At 38.9% G+C, this 14431-nt stretch overlaps 1 protein-coding gene across 1 annotated transcript in view; it reads left to right on the plus strand.

Moving 5' to 3' along the window:
- Positions 1-14431, plus strand: part of naaladl2 (N-acetylated alpha-linked acidic dipeptidase like 2) — a 539711-nt gene that overhangs the window by 452447 nt on the left and 72833 nt on the right. Inside the window, exon 14 of the mRNA XM_079350063.1 lies at positions 9317-9406. Coding sequence (XP_079206189.1) covers positions 9317-9406 — 90 coding nt within the window. The remainder of the gene's footprint in view (positions 1-9316; positions 9407-14431) is intronic.

A 14431-nucleotide genomic window follows, 5' to 3' on the forward strand; every position in this document is an offset into this window, starting at 1 on the left:
TAGGTTGGGGGGGGGGGGGGGGGGGGGGTCTGGGCAGGCCATCCTCGGGGGGGGGGGGGGGGGGTTGTTTGGGCAGGCCATCCTCACCAACAGTCCCAAGGAACCTAAGAGAGCTCAAGGAACCTAAGAGAGCTCAAAAGGAGAGGTTAGAATACAAAGATAGTGACAAGCTACTGCTTGTCACTATAGACATATCTTATTACTATAAGGTGAGAAAGCTGGGAGAGAAAGAGGGAGAGAGAGATAAGAGATCCTGGTGCCAGTTCCCCCGGTAGTCTAAGCCTATAGCAGCATAACTATGAGCTGGTCCTAAGCCAGCCCTAACTATAAGATTTATCAAAAAGAAAAGTTTTAAAGAGCATATTGCAGGTTAAAGACAAAACTTAACTAATCATAGGAAAATACGTTAACAATACTGTTTTTAAAGAAATTCTGAAATTAATAACCCACAGGGTCTCCTAGAGACGTTTTAGTACGTTTTCGCACGTCTTTGCTCTTTACTTCCGTATTCGGCTGTGACGTAACATAAGGGAGTCCCGCTGAATCCCCGTCTGTTTAACATAGAAAAGCATTGATCCGAGTGTCACTCCCGTCAATAAAGAGGAAGAAAATATGTATTCCTTTACATATAATGGTCCACTGGCTTATTATTCTGAACCTATTAGATGTGATAGAGAGCAGAAACAGGCAGGATTAGAGGAATAACGGCCTCAGGAGAGAAGTGAAGTTGTGGTGTGAGTAGAGACCCTGAGCAGGCGTCCTGCTGAGTGACAGGTGTCAGCTCGCCATATATGGGCTCGTGCAGTGTTCACATCAGCATATGTAAAGTTTGTAATCACATTCAATCCATTAAAAAACAATTTGTAGAAGGTGCAAGTGCCGATCATTCACCTTTACATTGTATGGGAGTTGCTCGTAAAAACGGCAAATCTGTACAACGTATTACGGTGCCGCGCGCGAGAGAGAGAGAGACAGACAGACAGACATAGAACCCGATTTCACGGCCTGTGCTAATGCAGCACTTTGTCTTTATTGTTTATTCCTCATGCAGCCCAGTGCTCACGTTGTTATAGAAAATACAGTGTATGGTGTATGACGTGAGTTCACAGCGCACGTAATCCACACAAACATGCACAACAGCGCACACACTCCACAGTTTAATGCGTGCACATATATTAGGCTACTACAAAAAGTTTAAAGTTTTAATGGGATAGAGGACCGACAGAGCTTGTGTTTCTGTTTGTTTCCAAACCGCGCGTTCCGTCTTTCCCCACTGCGCGCACACACGCTCTGTTGCAACAGAGTTGGATTTATAATAAATCGTATGACTACATATATTAATACAGACTGTCCGGTGTCTATTACGCGCAAACTAGAGAATATAACAGAGGATTCCAGCAGATCAAATCATTAAACGCTTGTCTGCGTATATAATATTTTATGTTAAACAGCCAGAGATTTAAATCATTAATAAGGAAACGCTTTTGTGTCTGATGCTGAAATATTCAACGTGTCTGTTCGATCGTTTTCTGAGGTTGTGGGAATAATTCACCAAAACACACTATGAATAATCAAGCCACTTACACTATGCACCCGAATGTGCGCCGCGCAAATTACAAACTATTGCAGGGAGGCATCCTGTCTGTTCTCACTCACTACCACGTATCATTACACCTCTTTAATCATGTTTTAGCCTGTTTTTTGTGCTTTAATTCTTTTGTGCTGCCTTCTAAATGTTTGTTTGTAAAGTGTTTCATGCTCTCAGTATAAGACAAGTTCCCCCAGGGGCAATAAAGGCTTCATTCATTCATTCATACACGCATGAATAAAGCCGATCAAAGCAGAGTGACAGACGCGTTGTTGGAAAAAAAAGCGAGTTCTAAACAGCTACACTAAAAACAGCCACTTTCTCCTTTAAATTAGAGCACTTATGTTTTGAAGAGCATACAGAAAATTGATGTACTTATTCTCCAGCCCTTATCTGACAACATGAAGTGTTAATCTCAACTTTTTTTTAACCTGCAATATGCTCTTTAAGTCTATTCTTAAAAGTACCTAGTGTGTCTGCCTCCCGGACCCCGACTGGTAGACGATTCCAAAGGAGCGGTGCCTGATAACTAAAGGCTCTACCTCCCATAGTACTTTTAGAGACTATAGGCACCACGAGCAGGCCTGCATTCTGGGAACGTAATGTTCTTGATGGATAGTACGGTACAATTAACTCTTTAAGATACGATGGTGCCTGACCGTTTAGAGCTTTGTAGGTGAGCAGAAGGATTTTAAATTCTATTCTAAATTTTATAGGGAGCCAATGGAGAGAAGCCAATACAGGAGTAATGTGGTCCCTTTTCCTCGTTCTAGTAAGAACACGAGCTGCAGCGTTTTGGACGAGTTGGAGGGTCTTTAGAGATTTACCATAGCACCCTGCTAAAATAGAATTACAGTAATCCAACCTGGAGGTAACAAATGCATGAACTAATTTTTCAGCATCATTTTGTGACAGGATCTGTCTGATCTTAGAGATATTACGAAGGTGAAAATAAGCTGTCCTTGAAATTTGTTTAATGTAGGAATCAAAGGACATATCCTGATCAAACAGAACTCCTAGGTTCCTAACAGTGGTACTAGAGGCTACACTAATACTACTAAGGGCCGTCATATCGGCAGAGAAAGTCTCTCTAAGGTTCTTAGGACCAATCACTATAACTTCAGTCTTGTCTGAGTTGAGCAGTAAGAAGTTTCTGGTCATCCAGGTCCTGATGTCCTTGACGCAGGCTTCTAGTTTACGAAGCTGGTTGGCGTCTTCTGGCTTCATTGCTATGTAGAGCTGAGTATCGTCTGCATAGCAATGAAAGTTCATGGAGTGTTTTCTCATAATACTACCTAGAGGAAGCATATATAATGTAAATAAAATCGGACCAAGCACTGATCCTTGAGGCACTCCATGGCTAACTTTGGTGTACAAAGAGGACTCATCATGAACATGCACAAACTGAGATCTATCTGACAAATAGGATCTAAACCAACTTAGAGCAGTCCCTGTAACTCCAAGCAATTGTTCTAGTCTCTGTAACAGAATCTGATGGTCAATTGTATCAAAAGCAGCACTAAGATCTAACAGGACAAGCACAGATAGAAGTCCCCTGTCTGAGGCTAACAGAAGATCATTTGTTACTCTAACAAGTGCAGTCTCAGTGCTATGGTAAGCTCTAAATCCCGACTGGAACTCCTCAAACAAGCTGTTGTTGTGGAGAAAATCACACAACTGATTAGCTACCACTTTCTCTAAGATGTATGAAAAATGTTTCATAAAGACAGTGAAAATACACACTTAACACTATAAAGTGTGTTCTTTGTAGCACAAGTCTTTTTTTATTGTTACTGTCTGTACTGTGAACAAATTAGCTGTGGATGTGTTTCACGCTGAGTTCTCTGTGTCTTCACCTCCCTGTTCTCTCAGCTTTACTTTCATCTGTTGTCAGGAGGGCTCTTGAGAGGTTCAAAACAATTCCATACAAATCCATTTCCAGTCTTTTAGGTTATAGTTAATGATGTAATTTACTGAGTGGGTAAATTAAACACACCTTTGAAGGTGTACTCACTACACTTAAAGAATAAGGTCTGGGTTATAGATCATCATATGATGAAAAACAAGATTTTTATTCTGTATAAATTAGCATCAGTGTTTCAACTGATGTTTCACAGTATCAGTCAAAGTATCATACCCAGCACTTGTAGTAATTTGTCTTTTCCAAAGGTTTCAATTCAATTTAAATTTATTTGTAGGGACCACGCAATTAAAACGTCAATGTAACAATTTGAATTAAAATGCACATCATAGTCCCTGCATGAACAATAACGTGTGTTGTCTTAATCTTCTCCAATATTAAAAAAAAAATCCTGAACAAAAATCACTGAACATTCTGAAGTCAAATGTTTCTGCTGGAGCACTGATTGCCTCGCGGTTAAGATGCACTATAGAAACTAGACAAGAGGCTGAGGATGTTTTCATGTACAGGGAGGCTGAGGTGCAAGGAGGCAGGACACGTAGTTGATATTTACATCAGATTATAAATATCAGAGAAGCTTATTGTGGATTTGGGTTCCCAGAGAATTTAAAATTTACAGTATTCAACCTTTAGCATTGTATCCACAAATCTCAAACATAAATGCTAATTTAGCTGTGGTCTGAAGGTAGTTTATGGGTTATTAAATACGTTTTTAAGTCAAAACATAATCCTATGTTTCCCCAGATTAACCATTGTCTGTGTTGTTCCTGGCAAATGGGAAGCTTTGAAATGCAAATACAATATTTGCATTTCAAAGCTTTGTTTTTTTTTGTTTGTTTTTTTAAACTCTAGGGTTATGGCAATCACATCATACTATTGAATAGTCACCAACAGAGCAAATTATATAGATATATAGAGCAGATTTATGTTCTGATTATGTGTTGATAGATAGACTAATGAGTATGACTAAATTAGAGTATGTGGATATGTGTAGTGATATCGTGTTAAAAACACTTGCTGAAACCTTGGCTATTGGACCAGTCTAAGAACAAGACCAGCGTTAATAGTATCCATTCTTGGTTAAACTTAAAGCTATTCCAGTCAAGAACTTGGTAAGACCCTATATATGTCTTTAACTTAAAGAATAGTGTGCAAAGAAGCAGCGTTCAAAGTAAAGTGGCATCAAGCAGGGAGGTAACGCTGCCTGATGATTTCCACTAACCACCTTCCAAGCAGGTAATAAAAGCACTTACTGTCCTCTGAAGTCCACTTTTGTTCAATAGAAGCAGAAAAATACTTTAGATCAATCGATCTATTAAGTCTAGTGGTTAGGAAAATAGACAGTTTGCTATGTTTATAAGGACTTAAAGCAATCTTTCATATTTGTAGCCAATATTTTCATTTTCAATTGACACATTTCATTACACAATCGATGACTTTGTAATGTGTAATGTGTAATGACTTTCCAAACGACGTTGCCTGCTCATTTGGTGGCACACACATTTTATTTCCTGTATGTCAGGCTTAAATATTAGTAGTATGGAACTATAACTCAAGGAAGAATAATATCTTCCTAACGGTATGATGTACTGTCAAATGAATCTTACAGTACTCTTTTAAATAAATCAATACAGCTGAATGGTTAGTTTGACCAAAGGGTTCATGGTCATGTAGTGATACTGTAAGGTTGCAAGGTTAGAATCAAACATGGTAAGGGCTTGCATTTCTTTGAATCTCTTTATGCCCATAGCCCCTCAAGATACAAAGTGCTCTATGTGAAAGAAAATATTCCTTAACAAATAGATCTCCATGTTATTATTTTTCAAGGGCATCACATTCCTTTGAGATGACTAAAGTACCAAAGCTGTCCTTCATGCTCAGGAGGTTAGAAAGGTTCTTGCAGCATTTGTTGTGCCATCTTTTGTTAGCTGATTAGTTGGTGTTTAAAATGTTTTTTTTTTACCTCAAACTAAATCAGCATGTTAAAACCTTTGCACTATAAAGTAAATGTTTAAAATAAATCTGTAAGTGTTTTTAACTGAATGAACTGGGTGGCCTGAGAGATACAAAGAAAACCAGTCCAGGGGTGTACATGATAAGCCGATGGATGCTAGTCTATGGAGGAGGATGGAATGGGAGATGGTGTCAAAAGCTGTACTCAGGTCAGATGACAGTAAGAACACATGACTGAAAAAGAAGCCATGCCAGTACAGGAGGAACATGCATACATGTTGTTTTCTTGCACGCAACTTTATACCTTTAACCACTGAGCCACTTATTGTGCAAATTATGATCATATTATCCCATAAACATTATTCTACTGGTTTGATCTGATGAAAATTCAGATATCATTCTTCTTAAACACTCAATATGTTTAGTGGAGCAGTCCTCAGACTTTAACAGGTGCAGCATCCTTACTAATTAAATTTGTTTTTGTCATTTGGTTATACTATTAGTGCAAAAGCCTTGAAGCTATTACAGCTAGTGGTTAATATGTTTTATTGTATGTTTCAGAGTTTTTAAAAATGTAAATGTACATCAATTCAGTGTTTCAATTAAAAAAAAAAAACTATTGCAGTGTTTTTGGAACCAAAGATAAAACAAAATACCCAACAAGAGCACAGAGCGAAAAGATGAAGGTGCAGACAGCTTCAGTACAGTAAAAGACTAAATGAGGGGTAGATAAGCACTACAAAGGCTCCTAAATATAAAAGTGAATGGACGTCTGTAATCTTTGATCTGGACTATCTGTGTCTTTGTTTCAAAGCTTTAGCTCTCCAACACCTTTCATCCTACTCCTGTGAAGTCTACTGCTTGGCACCAAATATCTACGGCAAAAAGAGCTGTCCTGTTCTGATGAAGCACAATGAGCAAATCCATGTAACAGAGTGAGCCACGTGTATCGGCATGTATCAGTATTCTTGTCACTAGCTTTATTTAAGTCCTTTGACAGCCAGATAATAATTAATACAAAATACTTCAAGAAGAGATAATGTGACAAGATGCCTCTTGACAGGGCTTCCAAATGGAAAAACATGATAACAAACCAGAGCAGAGAGGGAACCCCCTCCACTGCCAAGGGGTTTTCAACATAGGCAACCAGCACCGGTGCAGCACCAGTACTGTGGCCTGTTTGCAAGGTCATTGATTCCACTCTTAAGCACCCCCTTTGCTGGGCCTTTGCTGCTATCTGGAGTTTTAAAAACCTGTCTTTATTTATTGTTCCCTCCCTGTTTTTCATAACATTAAAAGTGTAACAAACACATTTTTATAGAAGTCCATATGAGAGCATTTTTCAAATGAAATGAAATGCCACCCACACCCTTGCTTCTATTAGAAACAAAATGTGATGAAGGCACCTTTAATGTGCCATAGATAGAAAATGTGCATAGGGTCCATACTGTAAAGTATCCCAACCCATTTTTATTTCTCTTTTATTTTTGTGCACGTCAGAAAGCCTTTGAAAATGTATCCAGAAATCATTTAAATCCGAAACAGCTGATTTTTATTGACTACTTTTGGCCAACTCAAACAAGCTGTAAACATATATTATCTGTTCAACATTAGTGTTTTCATAAATCCAGCAGCAATAAAAACATCATAATCACTCTGGAGTCATGTTAATTTCAATCCCATGAATGCAAATCCAATATTCACTTTCTTAACCATTTTACAATCTCCCCAAATATCTGATTTAAAGCCAGTCAAAATCAATTGTTAAAGTTAGTACACCTTCTTGGCTGTTTACTGTTCTTTCAGTGCTTTTAAGTGTCCCGAAATCAGTACCATATTGAGAAGTGCCTATTGAGTTTTGATGGTTAGAAAGAAGCAAAACATCCTCTTGATATGTTGACAATCAGTGAAAAATAATCCTTTCACTGACACTTTCTACATTCTGCTCATAGCCAGAATACTCAGTCATGACATATCTGCTCCTACTCTGTGAAACATGCTCCTGTAGGTTTCACTTCACTTGTTGACGTTCAGATAAGTCAAGTTTCACTGGAACTTTTTAAAGTTATTATAACATGGTAAATGTCATACTTTTCAAAAGGCTGATTGGACATTAACGTCCTTCATAATAATTGTTCGATGTGAAAAGAATAATCTTTTTTTAAGAGCAGAGTAACTCTCCAATCAGCAAGTCATCACAGCGCTGATTTCACAAATCACTGCAAGTAATTGCAGAAAGAAAGCTTGAACGCAGAGATTGATTGGCGATATCTCCAGAGTTCTGATAGCTCTTGGCTTTTTAACAGAGCACCACAGATGTAACCGTTATTTGATTTGGTCTCTCTTGAATGTAATCAGTGAGGCTTCCTTTTTGGAGCTGCTGAAGATACTCCGCTTGACATCGAAAACATAGAGCATATTTTGGAGCAGATGTCGTGCTCAATAATTCACACGTTTATTCACAGGCAGCACTCAAAAAGACTCCATGAAACTTTCTGCTTGTTCATTCTTGGAATGCGTAAATATGCAAATTATTAAGTAAAAACCTTGATTCCCCATGTGGGCTCACAATGAGTTTGCCATGTTGACACGTTGAGATTGTTGTTCGGGGGAGTTTATTTTTTTCCTTTCAATATGATAAACCTTTGTGCCTTAGTCAAACCTATTTGGGCACCACCGTCTGTGGCAAGACATCTTGAATTGCCAACAGTGTGTTGACAAAGGCCAATGTATGCCCTACAATGCTCGGCAGTCACTTTTTACTGCATGTACAATAGTGAGTACAAGAAACGATAAGAGGCTAAAATACAAAAAAAACCTTGTTTTTTTAAAAGAGCGGTGGTGACATCAACATCGCCTGGCAGAGCGCTTGTTGAAAAGACACTGGGCTTTTCATTCAGACCGCCACTTTCTGCTGCAAACGCTCTTTACCCATTTAAAAAAAACAACTGAATAAAGATACTGACGTTAAGATACTACGTTACTATAAGTCACCATCATCTAAAAGTCTTGTGGTCTTTGACCTGACTGATTTCTTCTTATTTTCCATTGTTTAAGGCAACTTGCAATGAATTTGCATTCTCTTGTAATATTGATATTAAAGATAAAAATTAATCTCATAAAGATGCAGCTTTGTCAGAAGCTGTTTTACTCTAGCTGCTCATCAAAGTTCGTAAAATGTAATATATGATGAGCAATTTATCAGTGGAAACCTAAGTTAACCTGTAAGTGTGTGCTGCTTGACTATTGCAAGAAATCAACACAGCACTTAAGCACAAAAAAATCAACAAATTCATCGAAACGACACAGAATGTTGAAACGAGTGTGTCTGACACTTACGGGGCAAACAGGAGTTGTCATATATTTCTAGATTTGCAGAGTACACTGGCTTGAAATTGAAAGTTTAAACCTTTGATATTTCTTTTTGTCTGCTTTTTAAATTGACTTAAAGCAACAACAAAACAAATCCTCTACAAAGGAAGCAACTGAACTTTGAAGTCAAAAATGTTCCATGTTTTGGGACATTACAAAGACAGCTAAGGTGACAATGAGTCAGTATCTGAGTGTGTTGACAGCATAACAAAATGTCCTGGTAGTTAGCTAGCATTGACATCATTTTTCTTTCTTCCTGTCTGACACTAAAAATGTAATTCCCCTTTTTTCCACATTAAGAATAGAATAAACTGAAATAGAAATAATGTTCAAAATGCGGACAAAAAAGTGCTTTTGTTCAATGTTGTCCTGAAACACTGAAAGCTGTCCGAATTAGATCACAAGCAGAGCTGACAAGAAAGGATGCAGAGATTTGTACTGTGATACAACTTACTGACTTATTTTTCTCCTTTCCACCTCAGGCCACCAGTATCCTGTCAGAAGCCCAGTTTTCTGCTGAGTCACCAGAGACTCTGGACCCACTTTTCAAGTTCCATGAGACCATAGCCAAGGTAGGGCCGTCCTCATTATCTCAATGCTGCACAGATAAAATCACTTCTTCGCTGTGGCTGTCAGTTCTCCAGGTTAGATAACACTGTGACAATATTAACAATCTCATGCAGGGAAAAAAAGGGATTCAATTGTTTTTTTCTCTGTATTGAGCATAAAGCAAGAAAAGAAGTAAAGGAAGCAAAGGAGGCCAAATGTGTCTTTGAACAAAATATTCATTCAGTGGTTCTTCAGCCACTTTTCTCCATCTTGTAGTTAGAAGTCTGTAAGTCCACATTCTCCATGTGCACAGCAGTCGGTCAGCACCGTGCTCTCCACCGCTGTTCGCTGCTACTTTAGTCAATGATAGTGTGTCTACAGCGAGCGCCGTGGTCTATCTCCAGAGAATGGTGGCGGCGCCACTACGCTCATATACACTGAGAGTCTATTTTCAATGAAGGACGTTGCAGGGACTCGTCAAGCTGGACAGAATAGAACGACCCGGACAGGAAGTCAAACAAGGAAAAGCACAGAGTGTCCTGTTATTTTCAAATTACATCACACTATACGGATTCACGGTTATATTTTCTCTCACTTTATCAACATGACGTCAAAATCAGGAACCAAATGAACAACAAAGCTTCACAAGCCACATGATGTTTGCACATGTTCCTCTTTGTTCCTGCGTGATCTTGTAGTTCTCCTGTGATGTGTGGACACGCTCCACAGTGCTCACAGTCCAGAGGGGCAGGTCGCCCTTTCAGAAAGACCGTAACCACACAAAGTTTGTGGAAATGAGGTGTACGAAGTAAGAAGGTGAAAAACTCAAGATGAGTGAACTGTTTTTGTCTCAAGATAATCTCTTTTTCGTCACAAACAGCGATCCTAAGTAGAGTAACTGCTCTTGGTCTTTATAAATTTACACCTTGTTTCAGTTGATTAGGAGGTCATATAGCAGACAAAAGAAATATTTAAACCCCCTTCAGCCTGGCTCACACGATGAGAGTTAAAAATCCTACCCAATTTTCAATCAGGGTATCGTCACACACAAAAGAAGAATCTGAACAGATATTTTTCTCTGTTAGTGCAACATGTAGCCTACACAGTACAAGACACGAAAATCATGGCACATCACAAACTGCAAGATTTTACTGAGTATCATGCCCGACGGAGAAACTAGTATTTTCTTAGAGTAAAATAACATAAAAATGTGTTCAACTGAGTGACTGTTTGTGGAGGTGTATGGATTGTTGCTGAGTGAATATGTCACTTATTGGTGTGTTGATATTGGACTGTAAATTGTCTTTGATTTGAGGACCTTTGTATGGCCCTACTGGCTCCCTGGCAGTCAAACTGTTACATAGTTACAACAGTGAAGTCCCTGGAAGCTGTCTTCATTGCATTGTCCGCTGGAGGATCCACCTGGAGATGTAATGTGTAGCTTTTCTTTTTTTTTTTTAAATGATGAACAGGCAACAAAACTGGTTGAATCCTTTTGCTGATGGTAGCAAACAGCAACTTACTTATACAACTTATACAACTTACTGAGTTGCTGTAGAAATTTAAAAATGTCAGGGTCATTAGCTAAGTAAAGCAGAAAAATATGATTATCCATTGTAGCTTTGCCAGTCGAAGCCTCAAAGTATTTGATAACACTTACCGGAGATCAAGAAGGCTGTGCAGGAACAATCACTGCTGTCTTCCAACTCTGGCAGATCTACAAAATAAAAGGCACGAGTCGAGAAAAAGCCTCAGAGACGTTGAGCTATTTGTCAGCTTTACACATTCAGGGCAACTCCAAAAAAAAAAAAAAAAAAGTTGCACTTTGGAAAAATGAAAGAGGTCAAAATCAGCAACAAAAAAACCCACACCCACTTCTAAATCTTGTTATCAAAGTCTCTCAATGACTGTCTGTTGAAGTCAGATTAAACACACAATGTTTACACAAGCCGGTGCCGAATTGAATTGCTCTCAGATAACCTCTCAGGTAATGTCACTGTCGAGTTTAACTTAAGACACAGTGGACACCTTCATACGTATTCTGGCAGACGTGAGGCTCTCAATAAATAGTCTTTGTTCTTGTATATCCTTACGGCTGCTCATGCTATGCAGTATGTGAGAAATTACACTTCCTTTTCAAGTATCAGCCTGCCAGTAGAAGTGCACTGCTCACACTGCCGCTGTGTATTTTCCTCTCCTCTGCGCCCTCTGCAAACATAAGAAACTTTGTTCCAAGCTGTAGAGAGTGGAGGAGAAGGAAGCACGAGTTTAATTTGGGGGAGCAGGATGTATGGGAGAGAAGACAACATGTTTGTACATAACAAGCTTTTTCTTCCAATGAACAGGGAACCATCTGGGCCTTTATATTCCTGTAGCATGCTGTCTTTGGTGTATGCCTGTTTGATGTATGCACGATCCACCGTGTGACTTAAAATGGATATAAGTGTATTCCATTGGGGTTGTGAAAGTAGTGAAGCACCTGTTTTGTCTTGGTGTAAGCTGGAGCTGCGTTTTCAGTGCAAAGCTGAGCTGTTTAAACATCTTTGGAGTAACTTATTATCCTGCGCCTTAGCTTTTGATCGAGTCTCAGGAGAGTTCTTCAAAATGTAATTAATCTGTAAAATATCCAAAATATTTAACCATGTGTTTAATTGCAGAATCATTAATAAATGGCACAAAGTGTGTCATTGAAAGACATCAAGGATAATTATTTAAAGGGATTTTGCCATGGTTATGGCGTCAATAAGTTGACACATTATTCTCATTACTCACCACCCAACCCACAAGAGGAAACAAGAAACAAACGTGTTGTAATTCAAAGGAATATTAGTTTTTTGGGGGTTTTTTTTAAATATTTAATAGTTGCAATAAATGCCCTGGCCTCTGATCGCTGCTCATGCTGATATTTTGACTCCATAAAACGTTTAAAAAATGTCTAATTTTATTTTGTTCCTATCAAATCCTATCATATCAATAGACTCCTAAAAGGCTTTTTGACCTTGTCATTGGAATTTTGGGCCTTAAAGGTCATATTCTCCTCCTTTACAAACAGTTCAAATAAGTTTCAGAGCTCCTTAAAACATGTCTGTTAAGTGTCTTATTCTAAATTCACTCTGATCCTGTTTTTGATCCAGTCTCAAACCCCTCTATTTCAGCCCTGCACAGAACAGGCTGTTTCTGTAACTAGGGACCATGTAATAAAACCATGGTGAAGTGTACCTGGGAGGGGTGAAAGGATCCTGGATTTAAGTGGGGAGAGGGGTAATAACATCATCAGGGTTATCAGGTGGGCTCCCTCCTTCACCGGTGTTTTATTGATAGGCCCACTACACCTCCAGAGGGCTCAACAGCAACACCTGGTGTCCCAGGTGAGCCCCCTTTTGCTTTTACCCCCCTTTACTTTTCTTTGTATCCCAGTTGGTGTCCTGTTCTTTTTATCCAAATCCATCCACTTATTCATTCTGCTGACTCTCACAATAATCTGATGGATTTCCCGAGGGCCTGTCCCCAAACTCCCATCCCCTTCAGGAGCTTGGTTGGGGATGTGGCCACAAATCCTTTACACTAAACCTCTACCAGGAGCACCTATGTATGCCAATCTTGTTGTTGTGCCTTAAAAGCTAAATTAGTGTGCTCTTTTTGTTCATACGCTTCACTCACTGCAGCCTCCCACGGTACAGTTAGCTTTACGATGAACAGGGATTCCTGTGAGATCGACAACAAAATAAGATCTGAAATCATATGAGCCTTTTTTCTGTTTGTTACTGGCGTAAGTGAGTGGGCCCAGAGGGAGCTTATGTTCGCCTGGAGGCTAACAATAAAACTAATGATCAAATGTGCATACCTCATGAATCAAACCTGGGAGGAGCCATGTAGGCCTTTTCGGGGCCCAGCCAGATCTGTGGCGGGCCTGTCAGTCTTTGCTGTTTTAAGGGGAGGTAAACAAAAATAAAACGTTCAAATAGACAGCGTGAAGCTTGTCTAAACTAAAAACTATCCATAGTAACCTAGTAATTGTGTCAATAACTTACGTGTTTCTTTTGTCAATATCTCCTTTACCAAGCATCGTCAAAAACACACTTCTGTTTCTGTTCCTACTAACACAGACATCTGTACGGACCCCAATGATGAAATGCCAAGACATATCTTTTGACAAATGTTTCTGTCAGTACCCGTAGAAGGTGCTGTTTTAGAAATGAGTCCCATCGATCAGCTCAAGGAGCCGTGGAATAAAATGGATAGAAAGTATAAAAAGGTCTATTTTACATCTCCTTCGTGCTTGTTTGCCCTTCTCAAACGGGAGCTATAAAGACATGGGTCATATCTGCTGCATGTTCAGAGTTGATTTCTTTGATGATGCAAACGTTTTACGTGGTGGAAGATTAATGTTGACACAAGCCTGTATCAGTATAGCTCGTTGTGAGTAGGCCAGAACAGATTGGCTTTAGTTTTGATTTGTTTTATTTTACATTTATTTATCCTAAAGATCGTTCATGGTAAGCCCACATTTACAATGATGTCAATAGTACAATTTAAACAGATATATGACAAAAAAACACAATTCATAGAATATAGGACCAGAGGAAAAAGCCAACAGAGCAGGCAACTACAATTAGAAACATTTCAGCTCATGAGTGATTTGTAGTAAGCTTTTTAAATTGACTCATGGTAACCATTGCATTGAGTTCTGATGTGTTTTGTAGTGTGTTTCAGGTTTGTGCAGTACAAAAAGTAAAGAATGTTTTTCCAACATTTTCACCTGTCACTTGTTCCGGTCTGATACAAAGCATAAGCCCAGATTGATAGAGAATAGTGGCTTACAGGAACACACACACAATTGGCATTGTTTCTGATAAATTCAAAGTACATGCCATGCATACAGGTTTGTAGCCGTGGCTTATTTAAAACCGCTTTTCCCTGGCTGGGCCTTCATGATGTTATATCGTCATGATCTGAAAAAATGTCATTTTTGTTTTAAGTTTACAACGTTTCATTCCATATCCCCCCCCCTAAAAAAATGTCATATTAAGATGTCAATTGAGTTTTGT

The sequence above is a fragment of the Symphodus melops genome, assembly GCF_947650265.1.
Source record: "Symphodus melops genome assembly, chromosome: 8".
In the NCBI taxonomy this organism is placed as follows: Eukaryota; Metazoa; Chordata; class Actinopteri; order Labriformes; family Labridae; genus Symphodus; species Symphodus melops.